The 27,608-nt window shown below is 40.6% G+C and overlaps 1 protein-coding gene across 1 annotated transcript; it reads left to right on the top strand.

Moving 5' to 3' along the window:
- Positions 1-3,159: 3,159 nt before the first annotated feature.
- Positions 3,160-27,608, top strand: LOC117672413 (DGAT1/2-independent enzyme synthesizing storage lipids-like). Its single transcript, XM_034429046.2, has 6 exons — positions 3,160-3,516; positions 8,163-8,327; positions 8,502-8,695; positions 25,024-25,084; positions 25,655-25,794; positions 27,317-27,608. Exons 1-6 carry the CDS (start codon positions 3,192-3,194, stop codon positions 27,422-27,424), a joined length of 993 nt encoding a protein of 330 aa, XP_034284937.2. The 5' UTR covers positions 3,160-3,191; the 3' UTR covers positions 27,425-27,608.

The following is a 27,608-nucleotide window of genomic DNA, read 5'->3' as shown; positions in this document are numbered from 1 at the left end:
CCACCCCCAAACCCTGCCTCCGATGGAGGGCTCCAGCTGCATCCCTCCTGGGCTAGTAATTAGCATTCTAAACATTACCCTATCCAGTCACCCTATCCAGTAGCCATTGCCACAGACCTGACAGGGCCTGATGGATAAGCGGAGGTTCCAAAGAGCTGCAGATAGACTACTGCAAATACCTCCCAAATCCCAATTGCACATTGTGTAGAGCTGCTGTTGTGGTCAGCCAGCAACCTGCGGAGCTGGCAGAGGAGTTGGACAGCGATGAGGCTGAGAAAGAACATGGGCCAGTCCTGGAGGCTGGGGAAGGCCCGGATGAGGGCTCTGCGTCAGAGGCAGAGATGGGGCCAGAGCCATCGGGGAATGATGTGCGGACCTCAGAGTCTCCAGAGGCTGACAGTAGAAAGGCAGAGGAACAGGAGGAGCCTGTTCCTAGTGCACGTATGAGAAGAGCTGCCAGAAGGCAGCAGGAGCTAAAGCAGAGAGGACAACTCAGGAGTAGGGTCAAGAGATGATTGGCCCCTCCCATAAGGCTTAAAAGACCAGCAACGGCTCTTGGCCTCTGTGCCGGAAAACAACCTTTGAGAGAATTGCTTCTTGTTTGGCTGTAGTTATTTCTTCTGTTCCTGAACTGTTGCCAAGAAAAGCCTTTGGCAGTTTGCCTAATTATCCCAAGGTCAGAGATAAACTAAAGACTGGTGTTTTGAAGACTTTGCTTTCATTTAATTTAGAATACACTGAGAATGAGTTAATTCTTAGCTTTTTTAATAAAATCTGTTTGTTTTTTGGAACTGTTTTGCATTTAATATCAACTACGTGGGCCTGGGTCACAACAGAAGCCCACCATGCATGCTGATTGGTTCTAACTTCCTGCTGGGAAGTGGGACAAAGCTGGGCACCTACAAGTTGAAAACGTTAAAATTTGCTGACAAAGAACACCTATGTAACCACAACTGAACAACAGACACATATTTTCCTCACATGCAGCACTGGTGAAATCTCCTCCAGCCTTCAGGCAGAGTGAAATTTCAAAGGGCAGATGCCACAACACAAAATACTCTTCTCCGGGGTCCCATCAGATGATATTTCCTTGTGGATAGGATGCACAACATGCCCTCCCTGCATCAGATTAGATAGATCAGATGATAGGCCCCAAAGGGTCTCATGGGCCAGGACTCAGAAAAATCTGCCTCTGCTGAACAAAGTGACATGTCAGCTCAGCAGAATACCAAACCAGGAGACACCTGAGGTTGGTTAAATACAGGCACCATGAAAACAATTAGAGAAGACTTAATTCTCATTTCTTAAGCTACTTGTTCTTCAGTTAAAGATGAATGTTAGTTGGCATTGGCTAAAAGGATGGTTAATTTTAGGTCATGGTTTATTTGAATTGTTTGTTCTAACTCCACCCTCTGAGGGAGGAGAACATAACATTTGTTCATTTAAAAATAACAGAGTAAAACTGATTTTCCAAGCAAGCTGTTTGAAAGAGGTAATGATTGTGGTATGCAGGTGAAATTCATCTTCTTGAATTTGGGGGGCTGTAGGGGGCTTTCTATTTTTCTATTTTTAATCAATAATGTTCTGATTGTTTATAAGCTTGGGGCTTCTCCATTAATGTTTTGATACTGAATTGAGAGTAATATTTTGAGAGTAATATTTTTATTGCAGAAATGTGCGCTGATGAGGAGTTATTAATATATAACTTGCACCTCGTTCTGAAGGAAATTCAGTTGAATTGCCCATTTTCATCAACACTTCTAAGTGACTTGGGGCATCAGATGAAGTGCTGGAGAATCATTTTGCAGGAAACTGAATATTATTCCAAGATTTTATGGCTTTTCTGAAGATTCTCCTCAAATACCTGCACATCTGAAATATTACTGCTAATTTCTTTCCATTTACAGGCAAAGCCAAGAAGAGAGATTGATAGTGATACCAGTTGTCAGAGTACATGGAATATTCTATTGCTTCTGTCTGTCTTCTGCTAGAAGTTCTTTGAGCAGGTTAGCTTACAGAGAACAAAGAGAAGGAATATGCATTGTGTCAGCATTCAGAGAGTTTGTTAGATTGTGAAACAAACTATTTTTTCTTTTATTGTTCATTACTCTGTGATGTTGTAGAAATCTTTAAATGAAGCCTGTATCAAGCACTTACATTGAACTGTTAAAGGAGTGGTGCCTTTTTTCACACTGATGTGTCTGTTTGGGCAACTGCTCCTGGATGATTCCATACACATTTCTCCTCCTTCCTTCAAATTTCATAAGGTGTAGAATGTCATGTCACAAAGGTGCTTTTTCAAGAGGCAACTGGACTTTCTGGTTTTTCTTTGAAAACTTTTCATTTCTCATCCAATAAGCTTCTTCACTCTTGTAGAATGTCATGTTTATAACCAATGCTCATTTTTAAAAATGTTTTATTAGGTTGAAGTAAAAATACTTGCTATGTTTAAATTAGCACAATGGAAGTTCTTTGGAGACTGATGTGGTATGCTTTCCTTGCCCTTGATATTTTCTCTTTGAAAGAACTACAAGAGAAGTATTTTGAAAATCTTGGTGATGATGGTCTTGAAGTTAATTTGCCAAAATTTTAGAAGATTAATGTTTTCAAATAGAACTAGTGCTTTTGTTCTCTTCATCCCAGTCAGCCTGCAGATGAAACAACAGGAGATGCCAATCAATATTGACCAGGTTCTAGTAGGAAAAGGAAAGTGGGGTTCTTGCAAAGAATCTACAGTTGATTTCTTTTTAATAAAAATAAAGGCCAGTGAAGTTTAAGGAAAAGAATGGACATCAGCAAGGAAGAAAAGGTTTGCCTGATTTTAAACAGGATGATCAGAATTGTCCTGTGTGCACAATAACCAACATGCTGTTTCTAAAATCAAGGACCCCCTTCTACATAGACATTTTTGGCTGATCATTTAAACCTTTTCTTTCTTGGTTGGTTAAAAAAAAAAAGCCTCTAACCGTGCCAATAATGTTTGATTAAAAGGATCAATATTCTGATTGATTGTACCAAGCCTTGATTTTTTTTAACCATCTATCAGCCTAATCTTCTCCATAAGGCTATTTGAAAGTGTCATTATCTTGTATGCAGTGCCACCCTGATATTCTGCTGTTCTCCAAGAGCTCATAATAAAGTATGCTTGTATGTTTATTTTTCTTTTCCAGGAAGAGATACTTTATTTTTGAATGGATTTATGTTTATATAGCCTGATTTCAAACATGATTGTGGAAAATATATATTGTACCTTAGGAAATGAATTTACCATCTGGTCAACTTACATTTTGGAAGGATGTGCAGGCTTTATTGTATATTCCTTAACTTTGATAGTAATTCTGATAATTTTATATTATCCCCTTATGTTTGGATTGTTTCTAATGTTTCTCTACAATGCAATACTTTCTGTATGGAAAAGAATTGGCAATCTGCCAGATGATATCAACAGCAAAAAATGGGACAAGCCAAAGCGATTTTTGACACTGGCAGCTAAGTGGCATGGAAAAATACTGCACAGTAAGTATAACTTAATACATTCTTTAGGCAGGGATGAAGAACTTAATATCACTCATAGGCATCATTCTTCTGGCCAACCATAACCAACAGTCATGTGCATCTTGGAGCTGCAACTGAAACTAATAGAATTTGAATAGAAAACTGAGGATATAAAGTGTCAATTTATGTATAATTCATTTTTGTAAATATAGTTCAGCAACTAGTTAAGAAACTCCCTTATTTCTGTGGCTGAAAAACTAGATGAAGAAGGAGTTGACTTAATGCTTTACTTAGCAGAGTAATTGCAAGCATATTTTTTAAAATTTAAAAGACATACTTTATATATAACCATAGACTACCAGAAATATTTAGGCATGTACATGTTGGGATCATTATATTCCTAAAATTATGGTAACAATAGAAAAATAAAAATGAATAATTTTCATGTCTAGTGGTACAAAACATCTTAAAGCAAATATGAACATTTCCGAGAGGGGAAATCCTTCAGTGGGCTATAGGAATGGACCTCAAATCTTGGAAAACAATAGTACACACCAATGTTCTCCCCTGTGGGATAGGGATCAAGTCCAGTACGTCTGGGTGTATTTGGAAGCCTGTGTCCTCTCCCCGTCCCATAATTTAATTTAATTTAATTTAATTTAATTTAATTTAATTTAATTTAATTTAATTTAATTTAATTTAATTTAATTATTTAATTTAATTTAATTTAATTTAATTTAATTTAATTTAATTTAATTTAATTTAATTTAATTTAATTTAATTTAATTTAATTTAATTTAATTTAATTTAATTTAATTTAATTTAATTTAATTTAATTTTATATATTTATATATCGCCCTTCTCCCGAAGGACTCGGGGCGGTCAACAGCCAACAGATAAAACACAAGAAATACAAAATTTAAAAACAGTATTAAAATCCAATTAAATTAATTTGGCCCACAATTAAAACACATGTGGCTTTAATTAAACCACAATTAAAACATGGTGCCTTGCGCCATGCCCTTAAAACCTTCTTTTTTCAGCAAGCCGGGCTGGCTTAACTTTTTTTTCTTAATTTTTTAAATGTTTTAAATGGGTTTGTCATTGTTCTTAAATTATGGGGCCAAATTTATATATATTCTTTTAATACTATTTTAATGTTTGTAATTTATGTTTTTATTCGGCTGTACACCGCCCTGAGTCCTCAGGGAGAAGGGTGGTATATAAATTGGAAAATAAATAAATAAATAAATAAATAAATAAATAAATAAATAAATAAATAAATATTAAAACCAATAATTAACAATTTAAGAATTAAAACAATTTAAAAGAGTTAGACCAGCCCGGCTTGCTGGAATAAAAACGTCTTTAGGGAACAGCGAAAGATGCGAAGATCCGGGATCCGCCATATCTCCAGGGGCAGCTCATTCCAGAGGGTAGGTGCCCCCACAGAGAAGGCTCTCCCCCTGGGCACCGGGTCAGAGGCCGCAAAGGCACGACGTGATCCAAGGCTCCGGTGGCCGCCCTATCCCAGACGGCCACCAGGTCTTCGGTCGAGTTGTGAGCCAGAACCTCAGGGAATGGCTCAAGCTCCCTCTGGAAACTATCCGGATCCATCAGGCGCCTGGGGCGGGATCACCTAACTGGTTCCGCCTCCCTGCGGCAGAGGGTAGCGGTATGGAAGTCCAGTCGAAGGAGTGAATGATCTGACCATGACAAGGGCTCAATGACTACATCCCCTACTTCTAGATCATTCAGCCACTGACCTGAGAAAAAAATCAAGTCCAGAATATGTTCCCCCGGGTGAGTAGGGCCATGAACTAACTGGGACAGGTCCATAGCCATCATGGAAGCCATGAACTCCCGAGCCGCTTCCAACATTTCACCACAGATGGCAGAAATCCCCCATGACCATAAGTCTGGGTGTATCAACTGCCACCCCGACTATTACATTGAGCAGCTCAGGCAGGGCCGCTGCTACGTGGCAGGGAGCCAGGTACATCATCAGCAGGCCCATCTGAACCCCACGGCCCCACTTCACAAGGAGGGACTCCTCCAGCTATCTGAGGTACAGTGGCCTCCCTCGGACCAAGACCTTCCTTTATAACAACCCCCACCCCACCACCTCTTTCCTGAGCCTTCGGCTGATTGAATGCACGGAAACCTGGTGGGCACATTTCAATGAGGGGAACTCCCCCTCCTGGCCCAACCAAGTCTCAGTAACACCCGCCAGGTCCACACACCCGTCCTGTACAAGATCACAAATGAGGGGGGCTTTATTTAACGGACCTGGCATTGCACAACATCAGCCGAAGGCCTGGGCCCTGAGGGTCTGAGCAACCCAGGGAACAAGAAGGGCCATGGGGGCCAGAGTGCGCAATCACTCAAAGATAGAGAGTGCGCACTCCCCTAACATGATATGGCCCCCTGCTCCCACCATATCTGCCCCTCCCCCTCACAGTACCGATGGAACAGCCCTCACCTGTATGGAAACTGGCCCCTTCCTTAGTCCCTGACCTCTCACCCCCAGTGATGTAACCCCCTGCCGGACTAGGCCCTACCCCCCACAATCCTCCCGCCTTCTGGATCCCCTTAAAATTTGATTAAAAACTCTAATTAAAAAATCCCTCAAGCCCCGCTTAGAAGCATGCCACCACTCGGGGTCCCAAAACCCATCCTTGAGGTAGGCCTTTGATAGATAAGAAGGCCATGTCTGTGAGAGAGGAGCATCTTGCAGCAAGAGGAGGTCCGCCAAAGTATAGGCCAGTCTATAAACATGGAAGGTGGTTAAGGGCGACTATAGATGCCAGAGATGGTAATGCCGGGAGGAGTAGGTGTAATGCAGTTGAGCATAGGGCAACCGAGGAAATCCACTGCTCTCTCACAGCGATGGAAAGTCAACAAGCAGCTGCAACGATTTTATCCGGGGGGAAATTAACCGCAGCCGCCCTCTCATGGAGACTAGGCAGCAGAAGAGCCACCAGTGGGGTCATGGTCCATCCTTCCGGACTGAGGCAGCAGAAATTGTCCAAGACTTTCAGCACCAAGGCCCATAGCCCGCTGTCCCTCTTCGCAATGCTAAGGCCCATAAAAAGGTGATGGAAGGAGGCCAAGATGTAACAAACAAGGTACCAGAGGGAAGGAAATCAGATGGCAATACAAATGAGGAGGGTGATGATATAAGGTCCCAAAACAGCTGAGGCAGGCAAGAATGGTCTGGCCAAAGCAGGTCAGAACAGCAGTCAAGGGAGGCCACAAAAAGGGGGCGCATTTCAAGGAGGAGACAGGAATGGAGAGTTGTCAATCCCCCTCTAGCTCACTTCCAACACCCCCAGATCTTCTTTGGGCCCACTCACCCCTGCAGTCATGTCCTATCCTTTCAGGGCAATTTTGTCCGGATCTTCCGGGCTGCATATCGCTCAGGGGTTACAAAACCCAGTATAGTCTCCTCCGGGGAATGCCTCCCCTCCGCCTTCAGCCTTCAGCTGGAGCCAACTGCCAAATACTACGGACCTCCACCATTGCCGTGTCGCCGGTTCTGCCGCCATCCACCACTCTCATCCCTCCATGGCGCCAGATGCTTCTGCAAGCCGCCGGAGCACCGCAGAGTACCAAAACGGCCAGGAGCGGTTTCTGCATTGGTAGGGGGGCGCTAACCAGGCCGCAAACTCTCCGTGGCCTGAGCGTCATCGTGGAGGCTGCCGCCGCTCTCCTGGCGATGCCCAGATGATGCAATCCCTCAGCCGGTGTCTCAAGACCGTCCCGGGCCGCCCAAGAGCTTGTCCCTGTCAAGGATGACTCATCCAACTTGCCAGGGTCTCAGCAAGCCGAAACAGGGGGCCAGAAGATGAAAATCGGCCTCCCCCACACCCAACAGCCAAAAACCCTCACCATTCCTCTTCAGCCGATACTCAGAGAACTGCCATCTTGCGCATGCTCAAAGAGAACTTTGGAGGAGGTTCAGGCTCTCTTCCCAGCACTCCAGTTAACAATTTCTGTAGTCACTTAATGATCACAACTAGGAGATTTAGGATTATTGTCAATGAGTAAAGTGGTGAGATGGTGTTTGCTGAACAATTGCTTCACTCAACAACTGAAAATTTGGGTCCAATTTGGATTGTAAGTGAAGGATTACTTGTAAAGTCCAAAGGTTTCAGTATGGTCAGTAATTGTTTAAAAGCTGATGCCTTTACATTTTATACTAACCCATCATTTATCATGGTTATGGCATGGCACAATATAGACATCATATATTTTATATGTCTGTTAATAATTCTGGAAAAAGTAAGCAGAATACCAAAATTGTCTTTTAAAAATGTTTTACAATGGCCAACATATCCTAAGATTGCATTGATATATTTAAGATAAATGATAAGCTTTTATGTCAGTTTAATTGTATGAATCTAAGTGACTTATAGGAAATTAGAAGCAATATGTAGGGTCACAAAGGTAATAACAGCCAAATTTCAGGAGATTCTGATTGATGTTGATGTTCTGATTGATCAATGCGACAGTGTGTTGTTCCAGAAATGACATAAAATATTTAGCTTCACAAGTAAGCTAAGAAAGATAAGAAAAAAGTGATTTTTCTATATGATCTTCTTTTCTTCTAGAAGAAATCTTTGTGAAACAATATTGAAGCCATTTCATTGTTCCACCATTAACAGGTTATGAGGTTTCTGGAGTAGAAAATCTACCAAAAGAACCAGCAATCATTGTTTATTACCATGGAGCCTTTCCAATGGACAACTATTTTTTTGTCCATAAGATTTATAGACTTACTGGAAAATTCTTGTATTCTGTGATAGATCATACTCTTTTTAATGTACCAGGTAAAAAAAATACTATATATGTTTAGTTTTAATTATTTTCAAAAGATATTGATTCACTGACTTGGGAAGTCCAATTTTTCTTCTTTAAACTCTTAGTTGAATTATCAAGGTAGGAAAAAACATGTTTTCTTTTACAAGCAAGAACTGAATGATTTTTTAGGTCTGCTTTTGCAGGAATAAATCTGTTCCTTACACTCCATTACACTTATCATCCTACAAGAGAAAGGTGTATAAACCTTCTGAAAGAAGGGCACCAGCTGACAGTTGCACCAGGAGGACTGCGAGAGCAGAACTATGGAAGTAACCATTACAAATTAATATGGGGAAAACGGAGAGGATTTGCTCATATAGCTATAAATGCAAAAGTGGTGAGTCATTTGCCATTACATCCTTTTCCTAATGTTGCTGTTAACTGCAATATGTATTTGTAAATGCTATGCTTCAGGGGTGGGTTCTAAATTATTTTACTACCGGTTCTGTGGGCGTGGCTTGATGGTCATGTGACAATTCTTTAAGATTTAGCAGAGGTACTAGTCTACCAGGCTTTTAACTGCTTGCAGAGCTGTACCGGTCTACTCATTTATTTTTGCAGGCACCTGTCTACCCATTTATTTTTGCAGGCACCGGTCTACTCATTTGTTTTTGGAGGCACTGGTCTACCCATTTATTTTTGCAGGTACCGGTCTACTCATTTGTTTTAGGAGGCATTGGTCTACCACCACACTGCCTTTTAACACTGATCAGCTGTAGGCCCTTTGAAGCCCCGCAGCAAGAGTTTAAATAGTTTTACCTTCTATCCGATCAGCTGGGACTCAGGAGGCAGCAATAGATTGGGGGTGGGACCAAATAAAAGATAAGAATAATGTGGGGGGTGGGGGGGCAGGGGGGGCAGAACCGGTTCAGTGACGTCATATCGGCCTAACCAGGAGGAACCCACCACTGCTATGCTTCAATTTCATTTATTTTTTACCTATTTGCAAATGAACAGAAAGGTGAATGCCACCACCAATCAGATTTGACAGACCAGGAAATGGCAAATCTGTCCTCTGAAATGCTCCAAAATTTGGTTTCTTTACACATACTTCTATTATCCATATCTGTCCCTTTCATATAATATTTATGGATTTTTTTTGGGATTGGCAACATTTTAGAATAGTGTTTCCCTATTCTAATTGCAATATTATTTTCTCTTATTTTTCTTTTTTGTTATTCACATGCTAGCTACATCCCTAGTTCATCTACACACTCAATTTTCACTGATACCATAGATAATTGTCACTGTAAGGGCCTAATTTGATGAGGAATACTTATCTTATCTGGAATTTTCTTTCTGTTTCTGTTTTGTTTTTCCAAAATAGGTTGTGTTCACTGCTGATTCTCCTTTTTAAATTTATATTATGCTGTATGAAATAATATGTCCTACAGCTTTATATGAATCTCAAACCATTTCCAATCTGTGTCTTTACATAAATATTTTCAAACTAAAAATTAATTTCTCTTTACACTGTTCAACTATTGCTTTATATGTAGCAACCTTTCATTTAATCCCCATCAAAAAAAAAAAAGAGTTTCTTTTATAAGCCAAACTCACAGGATTGTGAGCCAAAAAGGTTTTGGTAATATCGTGACTTTAGAAATCCTTATAGTCAAGTTCTTCGAAATTTAAATCATGTACAATAGAACCTCTCGTCACGACCATAATTTGTTCCATAACTTTAGTCACAAACTGATTTGGTTGTGACCAGAACCTAATTTTGGAAATTTGGTGCTTACAAAAAAAATGGCGCGGAAGGGGAAATTGGCCACGGAAAAAAAAAGTATGAATTTTTTGGTTGGAACCCGATTTGGTTGTGGTCAGAAGCATTCCTGACAAGAGGTTCTACTGTATATTCCTGAGAAGAATCTATGTCTTTCAGAAAAATAAGTATATTCTTTTGAATTGCCATATTTCTACCTCCATGTATCTAGATCTAAGTCAAAGAACATTTTTGATAATTTGCCTTCAGTGATTTTAATAGTCTTCTGAGATGTTCTCTCCAGTTGTGAGATCACTTCATTCTAATCCCTCATTTAACACCAATTTTTATAAGACAAAGCCATTGATCTCTCCATATGTCATTTATAAAACAATATTTTCTCATCCTTTGGGTCATAAATTCTGAGCTGAAAGTCCTTGATCCATGCAAATAAACTCCCCCCCCCCAAATCTACCTTACCCTTAATAAAGTTTTAATTTTAGTTGGAAATTTATACACAAAACAACTTTTTTTTTTCTTGCTAAAATAAATTTTCTTAAAGCTTTTTTATAGTTAAACCTACATTGATTATTTTTATAAATAATTCAACTAGCTGAATATTTCTATACTCTCTCATCCTCCTATTTTTTCAACTGCTCTGTGAAGTGAGTTTATCTGAGAGAGAGTGACGGCCAAAGTCACCCAGCCAGCTTTGATGCTTAAGACGGGACTAGAACTCACAGTGCTCTTGTGTTTTATACACTAGACAAGATTAGCTCTACATTTATGTTCTTATTTCCATATTGTTATGTTGGGTGAATGAGGACGCAGCAAGCCAGGCAGTGAGTGACAACAGCTCTTTATTGTAGGGTGAGAACCCAGCAACTGATCTAGGGAAACAGCTCCCTTTATATACCTTGCAGCTGTGGTGGTCAGCCAATCAGCTGATGGTCAATTAGTTCAAACTTCCCGCCAAGAAAACTTATTTACATAACACTCCTCCCCTCCCAGAAGTCACTTTGGGTGTTATTTACATACAAAGTCTCTCAGGTGACCAGGGCATGTATGTAACCTGGTCAACCTGCACAGTTCAGTTGGAGGGGCGGCGTCGAGCAGGTCGGAGGGACTCCCTGTCTCTCCCTGCTCCGCCAATGGAACCTCTGAGATATCTTTGTGGGCGGCGACTTCTCCGCTGTACTCGAGCTTGATGTAGTTTGTGGTTCTGGCTGATAGTCAGGGAGTGGTTCGCTGGAGTTTTCCTTGGCATCTGTGGCGATTCGCCTTCTCAGTTGATCTATGTGCCTGTGCCAAACTCTCCCGTTCCCCATGTCCACTCTGTACAATTTGGGCCCCGTGATTTCTGTAATTGTTCCTGCTTCCCAGAGTGGGCCCTTCCCGTAGTTCCTGGCGTGAACTGGAGTCCCTATGATGAACTCCCTGAGCTTCCTCTCCCACACTTGAAAACCTCGGGGGAATAGTTGGGATTTAGCTTATCCAGTACCCCTTGGAACTTCCTTCCCATTAATAGCTCTGCCGGGCTTCAGCCTGTGGCTGTACAAGGTGTGGAGTGCTGGGCTGTTAGAAATCAATCTATTCTTTCCTGCCAGTCCCCGGGGCCTAGGCGTGAGAGGGCCTCCTTGGCCGTTCCTACAAATCTCTCAGCCTGCCCATTACTAGCCGGATGGAATGGGGCCGAGAGGACGTGTCTGACCCCCAAATCTGCTAAATACCCCTCAAATTGTGTGGCTGTGAATTGGGGCCCGTTGTCTGACACTAAGACGTCCGGTAACCCATGGGTGGCGAACAACTGTCTCAGTTCCCTAATAACCACGTCGGTGGTAGTGGCCCTCATGAGCTTAATCTCTAGCCACTTCGAAAAGGCATCTCTACGACCATAAAGGTCTGTCCGTGAAACGGTCCAGCGAAATCTATGTGGATCCTGGACCAGGGCCCCTTGGGTCTTTCCCACTCCCTCACCGGTGCTGTCGGTGGATCTGGCCTAGACTCTTGGCAGGGCTGGCATCTCCCCACCCACTCGGTAATGTCTACATCCATGTTGGGCCATCAGACATAGCTCCTGGCTAGTCCCTTCATCCATACAATCCCAGGGTGCCCCTCATGCAACAGTGTTAAGACTTTTTTCCTTAGGCACAAGGGAACAATAACCCGGTCACCCCATAGCAAACACCCCCCTTACATGGTTAGCTCGTCCTGTTTGCTCGCGTACTGTTTAAATTCCCCGCCCCCAGTCTTTTCTGCCCCCCCCTCATCACCCAACTTGCGACCGTCCAGATCACGTGGTCTTTGGTTGAGGCTCTCGCTACTTCTGCTGATGTAATGGGCCCCGAGTCCAAAACGTCTATCAGCAGGATGGGGATGCCAGGTGTGGGGTCTTCCAGGTTGTCTGGTAATGGGCAATGGCTGAGTGCGTCGGCGTTGCCCATGTCCGCCCCTGGTCGATGTACCAGGCGATATGAGTATGCTGCGAGGAAGATGGCCCAGCATGTCATCCTGGGCGATAGGGCTGCCGTTGTTGGTTGGTCTCCTGCAATGAGAGCCAGGAGCGGGCGGTGGTCGGTGATCAGGTCAAAGTCCCTCCCGAATAGGTACTCGTGGAACTTTTTCACTCCCGAAACGGCGGCGAGGGCCTCCTTGTCAAGCTGACTGTAATTTCTCTCGGCGCTTGACAGAGTTCGGGAGTAGTAGGCAATGGGTTCCTCTAGGCCATTCTGGAGTCTATGGCTCAGGACGGCTCCCACGCCGAAAGGAGATGCATCACAGGCTAAAACAAGGGGAAGCGTAGAGTTGTACTGAATCAAGAAACTCTCGGCTGACAGCAATTTCTTAATGTTCGCAAATGCATTGTCCTTGGCCTTCCCCCATTTCCATGTGGACTTCTTGGCTAACAGTCTGTGTAGGGGTTCAGCCACTGTTGCCTTGTCCTTTAAGAAAATTGTGTAGAAATTAAGCAGTCCCAGGAACGCCTGCAGTTCCGCCTTGTCTTTGGGTGTGGGGGCCTCTTGGGTTGCCCTGATTTTACTGTCGGTGGGGTGTATGTTGGTACCCCAGGAATTCTACGGATGGGACTGCGATCATGCATTTGTTGCATTTGACCCGGAGTCCTGCATTTCTGAATTTTTCTAAGACCATCCTCAGCCTCCCCCCTAGTTGTTGTTCATCTTCCGCTGTAATGAGTACATCATCGAAATAGGGGACCACCCTGGGGATCCCCTGCAGCAGCCACTCCATGGTGCTTTGAAAAAGTCCGGGGGCTATGCTAACTCCAAACTGCAGGTGGGTGCATTTGAAGGCCCCTCTATGAGTTACGATATTCTGTGCTTCCACGGTAGTGCCATCTACCGGCAGCTGCTGATACATCTGCGCAAGATCAAGTTTAGCGAAAATCTTGCCGGGGCCTAGGGAGTGCAGCAGAAGGTGTACAATTGGGACCGGATAAGCACTCTGTAGCAGGGCCTTATTAATTGTACACTTATAATCGGCGCATATGCACACTGACCCATCTGGTTTCACAGATATCACAATTGGGGTCTCCCATTTGGCGTGGTCGACTGGCACAAGCACCCCTTGCTTGATTAATTTGTCCAGCTCGACGTCTATTTTGGGTTTCAGGGCGAATGGTACCCTCCTAGGTTTTAAATGGATCGGGGCAACGTTGGGGTCGAGGTTGAACGAGATAGGGGTCCCCACATACTTGCCCAGCCGTTCGTCGAACATGTCCTGGAACTCCTGCATCAGGTCATCTCTCAGGGTGCTCTGGATATTCCTCACTCCAGTGAATCCCATGCCCAGGGCTCGAAACCAGTCCATGCCCAGGAGGCTTGGGAGTTTGCCACCGACAATGGTGAGGGGGAGTCTCTCGCTGAACTCCCCGTATTGCACTTGGAACTCACCTATGCCTTCTACAGGGATGCGGTTTCCTTGATAATCCTTTAGCCGGCATCGCTGTGGTTGGAGCTGCCGTTTGTGTACGCTGGGGATGGCTTTCTTGAGGTTGGCCCACAACATGATGGATATGGGGGATCCCGTGTCGATCTCCATCTGGCACTCACATCCCTCGATCTCGACCGCGGTGTAGGTCTTTTCTCCGGGAGAGGTGCAGGTTTGGCCGATGCGGATCATGTAGGCCTCAATGTCTTCAATTTTCGCGCCCTTCTGGCTTCCACCATCTTTATTGGGCCTCCGGCGTGGCGCAGTCTCGGATTGGCTGGTTTGGCCTTGTGGTTTGTAGCCTTGTGCTTGCTTGGCTCTGCAGACTCGAGTGATATGCCCCTTTTTCTCACAGAAACGGCAGATCACATCCCGCAACTTGCAGTTGTGTCGGGGGTGGGGGTCTCCGCAGCTGGCGCAGTCGTCCCTGGGTCTCCGTCAGTCTGGCCTGGACTGCTCTGTATGGTAGACTTCCTCCTCGGAGTCCCCTTCACTCTCGGTGCTTACGGCTTCACTGTGCACGGTCGCCGACCTCTGCGCTGTCCGGCCATGGATGGTCCCTTGCAGTCTCTCGGCGGCCTTTACAGACGACTCTTGTGTTCTTGCTTCATCTAGGGCGATGTGCAGGGTCAGGTTCGATCTCACAAGTAGCCTTTGTTTCAGTCGGCCGTCCCTCACTCCACAAATTAGTTGCTCTAGGAGCATTTCATCCAGGTCTCGGTACTCGCACTGGTTTGCGGCCTTACACAGGGCAGCGACGTACTCGCTGATCGACTCGCCGTCCTGCTGCAGCCTTTGCCAGAACTCGTACCGCTGGACGTACTTGGAAGGCGTTGGGGCATAGTGGTCTTTCAGCAGGGTCTGTAGCATTGACCATGATATGGTGTGGACTGAATTCGGTTCCGCTAAAGCTTCGGCTGTGTCGAACACCCGTGGTCCGCAGTGGCTCAGGAACAGGGCTTTCTTCTGCACGTCCGGTAGCCCTTGCAGGTTGTTGGCCACCATGAAGCACTCGAAACGGGACATGTAGGATCCCCACTTCTCTTCCTTAGGGTTAAAAGGTGCTGGCGGGGTGTAGGCAGACATCGTTCGCGATTCTCCAGTGCTCCGCTTGCTCGCCTGGCTGGATTCTGGATTCGGGCATTCTGCTTCTCTCTCGGAACGTGGTTTCAGCTCTTTTTGGTTGTGGCTTCAGTTCTTTCCTTGGCTTCTGGCCTCAAAATCCCACCTTCGTCGCCAATGTTAAGTTGGGTGAATGAGGACGCAGCACGCTAGGCAGTGAGTGACAACATCTCTTTATTGTAGGGTGAGAACCCAGCAACTGACCTAGGGAAACAGCTCCCTTTATATACCTTGCAGCTGTGGTAGTCAGCCAATCAGCTGATGGTCAGTTAGTTCAAACTTCCCACCAAGAAAACCTATTTACATAACACATATATTCTTTAATTCTTTTTTTTAAAAAATATTTTTAATTCTTTCTTTTATTTTTGTTTAAAATAGTGTTTGTTTTCTTTTGTGGAACATTTGCTCTATTTATATTCCACATTAAGTATTTATAGTATATAATCAAGCCAAAAGTTTAGAAAAATTGATATCTGTAGTACTTAATTCAATATCATCTCTTTCAATTTCCTCTTGCACCTGTTGGAGTACTTGCGTAGTCTGCTTTGATGCTTTCATTGACTCTCATTCAATTCCTATTTATTTTTCTAGGAATTCCCTTTCCTTCTGAACAGAAAACACTGCTAACCAAAGGCAAAAATTCATACCATTCAATTTGCTCTATTAAAGTGCATTCTTTTTTAATCTCTAAATCAAAGTACTCTTTTCTTTTATGAAAAATTTTAATACAAATTTCTTTAAGAATAATTATATCTGTGTTGTCAATTTTCAATCTTGTATTAAAATGCTGCATTAAAATGTGATCTCCTACTTCTTTCTGACAGATCCAGCATAGATTCCCTCACATCCCTCACATCCTCACAAATCTTCTATTTATTCTATATATTTTATCGATTTCTCCCTCTGTATCTTTTTTCAGTATGTTTATTAAGAATGATATTAAACAGATAAAGTTAATGGAAAAACTTATGTGGAAAATCATTTTAAAGGAAAAGAAATAGAATAAAAAATATGGGAAAGTGTGGGAAAAAGAAAGAAATCCCTCCCAAAGGAAATAGAAAAAGAAACTCTCACTTTGATCCCCAGAAATATATTTGGCTTTAAAAAATTATCACTTAAAATACAACCAAATTCATTTTCATTCTCCATATCACATCTCATTTTCTGTAAATTCAGATCTAAATATACATTTATCCTTATTAATAATAAAATATGTGGCTTTGGCTAGTCCTGATCCAGCCCAACTCATATCACAGGGATGTTGTTGGGAGGAAAATAGGAAAAGAAAGGAGTCCCTTTTAATTTTTGAATGATCCTCCAATTAATTTCCAAATGCAGTATTTCCATGTCTTATAGATTGGAATTTTTAACTCCATCTTAAAGTCCGTTTTGGTTATATTCAAAGACATTTGTTCTTATTTAATAACAAGCTTTGATTTCAGTAAAAAGCTAAAAATATCAAGCACTTCACAAAACCACAGTTCTTATATTTCATTTAAGGTATCCATCTGTGCTCTAATAATTAGCCTTCAAAGTCTTGTTTTGAGTTTGAAATATAAACAACAGATTTTTCGCACATGAGAAGTTCTTTCTAATTGATTTTTTAAATAATTTCTTTATTTTCTTTTAATACAAAACATTCCATAATTCATTAAACAGTGTGTTGTCTGGGTACATATTTTTTGTGTCATAACAGTTAAAGCTTACCACCATATTCATTATTTATATCTACTCTTAGTTTAATATTAATACTTAATAATTAGCATATCTATTATCATAACATTTCTCTTTTTCACTTATTTAACTTTACTATACATTACTTTCATATTTATTTTCTAGCCATTGATAAAATAAATCCCATATATTATAATAATCAGATTCTTCCTTCCCTCTAATTGCAAGTGTTAATCTATTCATTTCTGCACATTCCAATATTTTCTTAATCACATTTTCATCTGCAGGAATCTCTTCACCTTTCAATTCCATGCAAATACAATTCTAGTCATAGTTATTACATGAATAATCAAGTATACAATTTCTTTACTATAATTCCCTGGTAAAATCCCCAACAGGAATATTTCAGGTTTTAAATCAATATGCTGCTGCGTCATCTTCTCCAACCACATACAAATTCTTGCCCAGTATTTTTTTGCTTCTACACACATCCACCATAGTGGTGGGTTGCTCCCGGTTCACATTTAATAGTTCGGAGAACCGGTAATAAGATTGGCTGGCCACGTCCCCGAACCAGTTCCTGGCCCGGTCGCCGTTCGCTTACCCTGCCCACTCCCAATCTATTGCTGCCTCCTGAGTCCCAGCTGATGGCTAGAGGGGAAAAAACTGTTTAAACTCTTGCCGCAGGACTTCAAAGGGCTGCCCTACAGCTGATCAGTGTTAAAAGAAAATAAATGAGTTGACTGGTGCCTGCAAAAATAGAAAAAACAGCCCCTTTCAGCTTCAGCATAGGTTAATTAGCACAAGTTGATTAGATCGGCCTCCCGACTCTCAGCTGATTTGCTCTCAGCTGTTTTGCGCAGGGCTCTGTTGCTAGCTGCAAAGAGTGCGGGAGCAGATTTTTTTTCCCCTAGCTATGCTGAAAAAACAAAACTGAAAGTAAAGCAGGCTCTTTGCAGCAATATGACCTCACTAAAAAAGGTAGGTGCAAACAATGGGAAATTTAGGGCAAAAGATACTCAATAAATACAGTAGCTATACAATTTTCTTATCACTCCCTCATTTGTTCCTGCTAATATCTTATCTAATTCTGTCAATTCCCTATAAAAACCATATAGTCTTTTTCATATACCTTCGAGACCGTCTTCTGCCACCAATAGCCTCCCACCGACCAGTCCGCTCCCACAGAGAGGATCTCCTCAGGGTGCATCAGCCAAGTTATGTCGGCTGGCGACACCCAGGGGGAGGGCCTTCTCTGTGGGAGCCCCAGCCCTGTGGAATGAACTGCCCCCGGAAATACATAAGATCTCCGACCTCCGGGTGTTTCGTTGCGCATTGAAGACCCTGTTGTTCCGCCAGGCTGGGCTATCAACATAATAATTTTAAATTGGGATATTTTAATTTTTTGGGGTTTTAAATTGGCCAAATCTATTTAATTATTTTAATTTTTAATCATTGTTGTGTCTTGTGTTTTTAAATTGGCTGTACACCACCCTGAGTCCTTCGGGAGAAGGGCGGTATAGAAATAAAATTATTATTATTATTAAATTATTATTAAATCTAGATTGTATCTTCAGTTGTGTATACCACATCATATCAATCCCCTACGTTTCCAACTACCGTTTCATTTTAAGTTCCCCCTTTTCCGACAAAATATCCTTATATCAGACAATATTTCCCGTAATTAATAATATTTAGATGTATTACTGCTTCCATTGTCGAAAGTCAAACTGGTATCTTCAAGTAATGTTGTTCTCTAATTTTCTCCCATACTAATAATAAAGCATTTCTTATATAATGTCTTTGAAAGTAACCATGTCTTATTTTTCTCATACCATAAAAAGGCGTGCCAACCCAATTGCAAGTCATGTCCGTCCAATGTCAATAATCTTCTATTTCTCAGTATAATCCATTCTTTCATCCATATTTACACTGCTGCCTGGTAATATAATCCCCAGTTTGGTAGTCTAAACCCTCCTCTGGTTCTCGCATCTTGTAACAGTTTTAAGTTGATTGTCGCCTTCTTCCTCTGCCATTTAAATTTCAGTATTATTTTATTTAAATTTTCAAAATATTTTTTCTCCAATTTTATCAGAATTGTTTGGAATAAAAACAATAGCCTTGGCAATATGTTCATCTTGACTGTTGCTATTCTTCCTATTAATGATAATTGCAAATTTTTCCATCTCTCCAAATCTGTCTCAACTTGTTTTATTAGTTTATAATAATTATCTTCCTTAATCGTAACACATCTTGCTGTTAGTTGAATCCCTAAACATCTTACTTTCTTTGTAATCTGAATATCTAACTTCTTCATTAACTCCCTTTTCTGCTTCTCTGAAACATTTTTCACTAATACCTTAGTTTTCTCTTTATTAATTTTCAATCCTGCCACCTCACCATATTCTTCTATTCTTTCTAATAGCTTTGGCCCTGTTTCTTGTGGATCTTCTAAGATAAACATCAAATTATCTGCAAATGCCTGTAATTTATATTCGTCCTTTTTAATTTCCATACCTTTCATCTCTTTATCTTCTCTTATTTTTCTATTAAATACTTCCAGCATCAGTAGAAATAATAGTGGGAATAGAGGACATCCCTGCCTTGTACCTTTCATAATATTAACCTTTTCCGTCATATCTCCATTTACCATCACCTTTGCCAATTGTTTGTAATATATTAATCATATTAGTAAATCTCTCCCCAAAGTCCATAACTTTTCATTGCGCCAACATAAATTGCCAGTTCACGTTATCAAATGCCTTCTGTGCATCAGGGAATATCAACACCATTTGTTTCTCTGGAAAGGCTTCATAATATTCCAATGTATTCAAAATTATTCACATATTGTCTCTGATCTGTCTCTTAGGTAAAAATCATTTTGATCTGTATGTATAAATTCATTATTTAAAGATATTAAAAATCTCTTTAATCTTTCTGCCATTATTGAAGTAAATATTTTGTAATAGAGAGGTCGGTCTACAATTTTTTTATCAGTTGCAGGTCTGAGTCTTCTTTCAGAATAAGAATAATATATACCTCTTTCCACGAAGCTGGCATTTTTGCCTCTAGCAATAGTTCATTGAATACTTCCAGGATTGTATGACTTCTTGTAACTTTATATATAGCTCTGCTGGTAATTCATCTGGGCCCAGTGTTTTGCTGTTCTTTTGTCTTTAATTGCTTCTGTCAATTCCATCATTGTTATCCTTTCTTACAGTGCCTTTTTAAATGTTTCTGGTATAATTAATTCAGTTTTTTCTAAGTATTGTTTCATTTTTTCCTCCAACCTTGTCTATTGTTTATATAATTTTTCATAATAATCATGAATCATTTCCTTTTTCTAATCATTTTGGTAACGTCCTGTCCCTTCATCGTCTATTAATTGATAAATTGATATTTTTTCCTTTTCTTTTTTTAATCTATATGCCAAGCATCTTCCTGGTTTATTTGCATTTTCAAAAAAACAATTGTTTAAACCTCTTAATTTTTTGAGCTAAGTCCTCCTTTTCTATTAAGTTCAATTTATGTTTTTATAAATCCATTTGATTTCTTATATTCCTTTTTTTGTGGATATTTTTGCAATTCCATTTCTAACTTCTTATACTTCTCCTCCAGCTTTTTTTGAACTTGTTTTTTCTTTTTCTTTCTCTTTCCCATGTAAGTTATTGCCAGTCCTCTAATATATGCTTTAGCTGTATCCCATACATTTTGTAATGAAGTTTCTTCTTTTCTATTCTCTTTAAAAAAGAAAATCAACTCCTTTTCCATATGCTGTATAAATTCTTTTTCATTTAGAATTGATTCAATGTCCATCTTAATTTCTTCTTTGTGCCTTCCATATAATTTTCATTGGATTATGGTCTGCCCATGTGCTTGTTTCAATATTTATTTCTTGTATATTAGATAATAAGTCATCTGACATCCACATCATATCAATTCTGGACCAAGACATATACCTATTTGAATAAAATGTATATTGACTTTTCTCCTGAAATCTTCCTCGCCATGCATCTTGAATACCTAATCCTTCCATCATTTTAAAAAAGGTTTTTGGACCCTGTTTTCCTAGCTTTCTTATTAATATTTCTAGTTTTATAGTCCAAGTCCATATCCACAATTGTATTGAAATAAGCTACTATACATATGTTTTCATACTCCAATTCTATTATTTTCCTGTGTAATTTGCCATAGAAATCTTCTTGGTTATCATTTGGTGCATATATCGACATTTGAAGTATTTGTTTGTAGTTCATCGTTACCTCCACCATTAATATCCTCCCTTCCTCATCCATAAAAATTGGTTTGGCCTTTATTGCCTCCTTAATATACAGTACAATGCAGTCGTGAAATTCAAATATTTTACTACCGGTTCTGTGAGTGTGGCTTGGTGGGCGTGGTGTGGCTTGGTGGGCGTGGCAGAGAAAGGATACTGCAAAATCTCCATTCCCACCCCACTCCAGGAGAAGGATACTGCATAATCCCCATTCCCACCCCCCTCTGGGGCCAGTCAGAGGTGACATTTGCTGGTTCTCCGAACTACTCAAAATTTCGGCTACCGGTTTTCTGAACTACTCAAAATTTCCACTACTGGTTCACCAGAACCTGTCAGAACCTGCTGGATTTCACCCATAGTACAACTCCCCTCCTACTTTGATGTGTAAGCGAGGCATATAGTTTCTCCATTTTAGGATATTTCCAAAAAAAATTATGTTGTTTTTTAATGTGAACTTCCTGTAAACAAATTATATCCTGTTTTAATTTTTCCAATTTATTGAAAGTTCTTTTTCTTTTTATTGCCGAATTCAGTCCATTTATATTAATTGATGTTAATTTTATTTCTTCTTCCATGTTTACTTATATGTGAATTTTGTTGCTGTAGTTGTCCTTGTCTTTCTTAGCTCTCTTGGTTCCTTTGCCCTTGCTCCTTCTCTTAATGCTATTTCCTCCTGATCTTTAGTAGCTTCTTTTTGTTGTTTGTCTCTCTCTTCAATAAGCTCTCTCCTCTCTCAGTCTCTCCTCCTTTTGCAGTCCCAAATATTGATCATAAAGTTGTTCTGCCTTCTCTATCGAATCTAATCTGTGTCTTTGCTCCTGCCAAGTCACCAACACTCCTTTGGGTATCAGCCATCTAAAATGTATTCCTTTTTTAATTAAACATTTTGTCAAGAATGGTACTCTCTTCTCAAACTTCCCCAGACTTTGGACTATCTTGATTACCCCCAGGCCGTGGACTTCCCCCAGATTGATTAATTAATTAACTGACTGATTAGATGTATTCGCCAACAGAACTTCTTATTCTGCGAGACTCCCCCCTCTCGCAGGTGTGGCCCTCCAGTTTATCAAGGGCCTACCTTTATGATGGGCTTTGGCAGCCCAAGAGGTGGCATGCTGCAAAAAGGGGATTGAGGGGTTTTTAGGGAAACTTTTTGATAGATTTTTAAGGGATTTTAAGGGGCGGGAGGGTTGTGTGGGTTTGGGGGTTAACCCACGGGGGGAGGGGTCCGGCCCAGCTGTTAGTGGGGCCACGGAGGGTGCGGATTCGGGGGGTAAGGGGGACATCAGAGTCCATTCTGTCGAGGGCTTTTCTATCAATGTGTTGAGTGGGAGGGGCAGATATGGCGGGAGCAGGGGGCCACATCATGTGGTGGGGGCGTGCACTCGCTATCTTCGAGCAGTGGCACACCCCGGTCCCCATAGCCCTTCTCGTACCCCAGGTTGTTCAGACTCTCAGGGCCCGAGCCTTCAGCTGCTGTCGTGCAATGCCAGGTCCGTGGTAAATAAAGCCCCCCTCATTTGCGATCTTATTCAGGAGGGGGGAGCGGACCTGGCAGGTATTACGGAGACCTGGTTGGGCCATGAGGGGGGGTTTCCCCTCGTGGATATGTGCCCACCAGGTTTCTGAGCATTCCATCAGCCGAGAGCTCAGGGCAGGGGCGGGGGGGGGGTGGCGGTTATTATAAAGGAAAGTCTTGATCCGAGGGAGACCACTGTTCCACAGATAGCCGGATGTGAGTCCCTTTGTGTGAAGTGGGGTCGTGGAGTACAGATGGGCTTGTTGATCACGTACCTGGCTCCCTGCCGCATGGCAACAGCCCTGCTCGAGCTGCTCAACGTCATAGCTGAGGTGGCGGTTGGTACCCCCAGACTTCTAGTCATGGGGGATTTCAACCTGCCATCTGTCGGCGAAACGTCTGAGGTGGCTCGAGAGTTCATGGCTTCAATGACGGCCATGGACCTTACTCAGTTAATTCATGACCCCACTCACACGGGTGGACACACTCTGGACTTAGTTTTTGTCTCTGGTCAGTCTGGTTTTTGACTGGTTTCTTCTCCTCTGTTGTTCCAAGGGGGGTTTTCTTAAAAAAATTCCAAAAGAAATTTCAAAAGAATAAAAGTCTCACCCAGACCGATCACACCTTCTTCGCCTCCACACTCTTACTGTGACTGCCACAGCTTCATAGCGACTCACAATGCTGCCTTCTCAGTTGTCAGTTTAGGGAGCTTTTTCCAGATCAATCAGGGAATTTGTGGATTCCCTGAGATCATTGGAATGTGCTCCCCTTGTTCACCGTCCCTACATGACAACTTCGGTCCCTAGAGACCACCCGGCAACAGAGATATCAACGGCTTCCTCAGGAGCCCCCCAGGAGCATGTTGTCTCACCGTGATGCTAGCCACACCCCTAATTAATTTCAAAGTCTTTCTATAAATCAATTTCACAAAGCCTTACATTTAAACATTTTCCAAATGCAACTCTAAAATCATGCCTTTGTTATATATTGTAAAAGTGTAAATATATTACAAAGTTGAAACAAAAAGTTTTATTTCTTTTTAAATGAACTGAAGATTAACTCACATGGAAAATGGTAAACAGTTTTGAAGGTTTTTCAATCTTAATGAAAACAGTAAAAAAGTAAAATTCCCTAGTGATTAAAAAAATTTGGTCAAAATGCATTAAAAGCTGCATTTATGGTTTGGAAAAATGATTTCCAGTTGATTATAAGCAGCTGTCGTTGCCACCTACTCACAAAAATCAGCTGTCTGGAAAATATATGGGCAAACTTCAAATCATCTTTATTCCACAGAGTTTTGGCAGTCCAAAAGTTAGATCCAGCTTTCTTTCAAATCATAATGCCCCTGCAATCCAGAAAAAATGTGTTAGTTTGCCTTGCCTCGTAGAAAGTCAATTTCTGCCTCTGTATCCTTCCTATAAATGTCCAGTTCCTTCATCTAATTCATTTAAGCTTGTTCACAAATATTTTCACCCAAGAAATAATATTTTGGAATAACTGTTCCTTTAATCTGTAATAATTTTCTTATATCAAGTCTTTCTAACCTTTAGCCAAAAATGTCTAAGTCTTTAAAACCACGTCTCTCCTTTAATCATTTGTATTCCAAACCATATAATAACTCATCAAGTGGAATTTATTTTCTGTGTTCAGAAATTCTTTCTTTAGCTATAAATAAATTATATCTGGAATTGGTTAAAAAATGAGGTTTGTGTGAACTTTGCGTCCTTCTGTGATAAAATACGGGTGGTAAGCACGGTCTCAAATCCCAGCCACTCAGCTCATTAGCCAATCACAAAAGCTTCAGTCCTTGCAGTCTGTTCATTAGAAGCAGCTTTCTGGAGTGCAAGTGGGCATGTTGTGATGCCTCCAGTTTCTGGAGAATCTTTACAGCCACAATTTGCCATCTGTATACATTCATAGGTGAAATATGCAATATACCCTGATGTATTTCTCCTCCATGAAAGAATAACCTATTCCCCACGAAAATCTTAATTAAAAGATGGTCACACTATGTCACTGTGAAAGAGAAAGTGACACTTGGAAAATTGATCCATGATGATCCTCCCTCCTATAGGAAACAGTGAAACCCAGCATTTGTCCAAGAATGCTGAGTGTGATTAGATGCATGAGAATTCAGTACTGAAGAAAGCATGAAGGATGACAGTTCAGCATGTCAGAAGCTGAATTCAAACTACATTTAGTAAGGTAGTGCAACTGTTGCAGTGTTTAAAATCTCAGAAGCAAATATCTGATAGGAAATCAAAAGATACAATGACCTTAGCAACATACATTGTCAATATTAATTTCTCAAAGTGATCTTTTAATATATCTAGTTTATATCCAAACAATACATTTCATTTCATTCCTTTCATGTACAATTACTAAAATAGTCTCATTATTTCTTTCTTTTATTTCTTCTAGCCAATCATCCCTGTGTTCACACAAAATATTAGAGAAGGATATATAACATATGGAAATATAAGTAAGTAAAACTTTATGTATTCTCAGGAATATTATTACATTTAAGGCTATAAATCTGTGGATCTGCGTCTTTGCCTACCATGTTTCATTTCAAAGATACTATAGCTCAATCATCAGAGCTTTGCTGGAAAACCTGATTCAGTACATTTCCCATAACTGACATGATATCATGCAATTATATGGACACAAGGCTGACCCAGAAATTACGGAAATTCAGCAAAGTTAACCATATGTTTTAAATGCATTGGTGCTTATTATAGGAAGTCTGCCTGTCTGTCCATCCATCAGCTTGCCTTCTATCAGTCTTGTGAAATCTATGTGTATGCGTTTCCTAATTCTAATTTTCTAACCCTTTTAAAATTTAAATTGGACTTTGAAAATTGTAGGACTCAAACATGGGAGCTATTTATTTTTTTTTTGTCTTCCAACTGGAAAACGTTTACTTTAGTAAGTTCCAATACTGCTACTAAAAATTGCTAATTTTTAAATATAGGATTCTAGAAAGACTAATACATAACTCTTTGCAGGTTGCTAATATGCATTTCTGAAATTTTCTAAATCTTGTACCCAGGACCAATGAGATGGTTATATGAGCAAAATCGATGGCTCGCCTTTCCATTATATGGAATGTTTCCAGTTAAACTTATAACCCATATTGGAAAACCAATTCCATATGATCCAGATGTAACTGCTGAAAAATTAGCTGAAAAAGTAAGTGTATTCTATTATAAGGGGATAAAATATACATTCAGATTCACACTTTGTTCATGAAATTATAACTCTATAGTAACAGTTATTGGAATACATTACTTAGATATGCAGAATTATAGTTGAGTGCTTGGTACCTAACTGTCAATGTAAGACTATCATCCATCCATCCATCCACCCATCCATCCATCCATCCATCCATCCATCCATCCATCCATCCCTGTTTAAACATCACTTATTCAAACTATTCAATATGGTTAGCTGCATGCTTAAATGAAAACATTCACCAAATAGCTATCATACTAAAGCCCTAAGAACTGCAGCAAACAGTTCTAGATTGTCTTTAATGGCAGCTTCACATAGAATAAATGAAAACATTTTGAGAAATGACAAAGGCAGGAGTCACTGTCTGAAAACCTAGTCCAAGAATAGGTATAGCTTTCATATCTGTTGAAGACTGTTTAGGGCACAGCTTCAATCTCCTGTTCGAGCAGAAGCTGTAGTCCAGAAGTACCCCAATTGCATACCAACTTTTTTGGATGACTGCAACCATCTCAAGATCAGTATACAGAATTTTCATGTAATCAGATGATTTTGGTATAATAATAAATCTGCCTTGCTGGGATTCAACTCTTAACTCCTTTCAGTCCTTCACAAATCCAAGCAGCAATCAAGACTTTCATGTATCTCTTGTTCAGTTTATAATGCTGATAAATATCACTGCATTAATGATATGAGTCCCCAGATTGTTGAATGACAAAATGATTCAACTCAATCACATTTATAGCATTTTATAGCCCTTAGAGCACCTTTCTATATGTCCTGCCTCTTTATTTCTCTGATCAATAGAATGGAGCATCTTTTCCTTAGAGAAAAAATGGGCTGGACACGGAATGCAAGAGGGGAGTTCAGCTGCGAGATTTATAGGGTCACAGAGTCTATAAAGCCATAATCAAATTCCTTTGGGATATGCATATTCTGAAAAACCAGATATTGTGGCATTTAAACTGAGATTCACATATTCAAGTAAATTCTGAATCCAGACAATTGTGGTTTACTCAACAAGCCACAGTTAGATGAAAGACATCCAGGTTCTATTTTGTTTTTGTTTTTAATTATACTACTGAATGCAGCCAGAGAAGTAGTTCTACACTGTATATGTACCATAGGATTTAACCCAAAGTCAAAATGTGGTTTATCTGATTATATACAGTATGGCATCAGTAGGAATAGAAAAAAATATATTTTCCATAACTTGGAATTTTTCATATTTATTTTTTATTTAATTTATTTATTGGTTCAATTTATATGCTGCCCTTCTCCGGAGACTCAGGGCGGCTTACAATGCGTTAAGCAATACATATACAGTATGTTTAAATATGTGGCCTGTTCTATAGAAGAGTCGATATCTTTTAGTTCTGAAATGTTCTCTCTATAATTCCTGAAACATAAATCTAATTATATCACCTTTTTTCTTTCTTTTCCGGAACCAAACCCACCCCATGCCACTTCACCTCTCCAACAGACTCAAAGGGCAATAGAGGCTTTACAGAACAAACACCAGAAAATCCCAGGAAGCATACTGCATGCTCTTAAACAATGCTTTGAGACACGTAACAAAGAAAAACAGTGATATAAACAACAACAATCTCTGTAGATAACATATATGTGTGTTAAGATAATATATGTGTATGTGTAGTTTTCTGTTCCCCAAGGCACTTTTGTTAAAGTAAATGAAGAAGCAAGATTGAGATGGGGAATAATATATATTTATTTCAATGTATTTAAATCCTCAGCATCAGATTAAATTTCATTTG

The sequence above is a fragment of the Pantherophis guttatus genome, chromosome 3 (assembly GCF_059756535.1).
Source record: "Pantherophis guttatus breed Tessera chromosome 3, ASM5975653v1, whole genome shotgun sequence".
NCBI lineage: Eukaryota > Metazoa > Chordata > Lepidosauria > Squamata > Colubridae > Pantherophis > Pantherophis guttatus.
The sequence above is the reverse complement of the archived record's forward strand: the minus strand, read 5'-3'. Positions and strand labels throughout refer to the sequence as shown.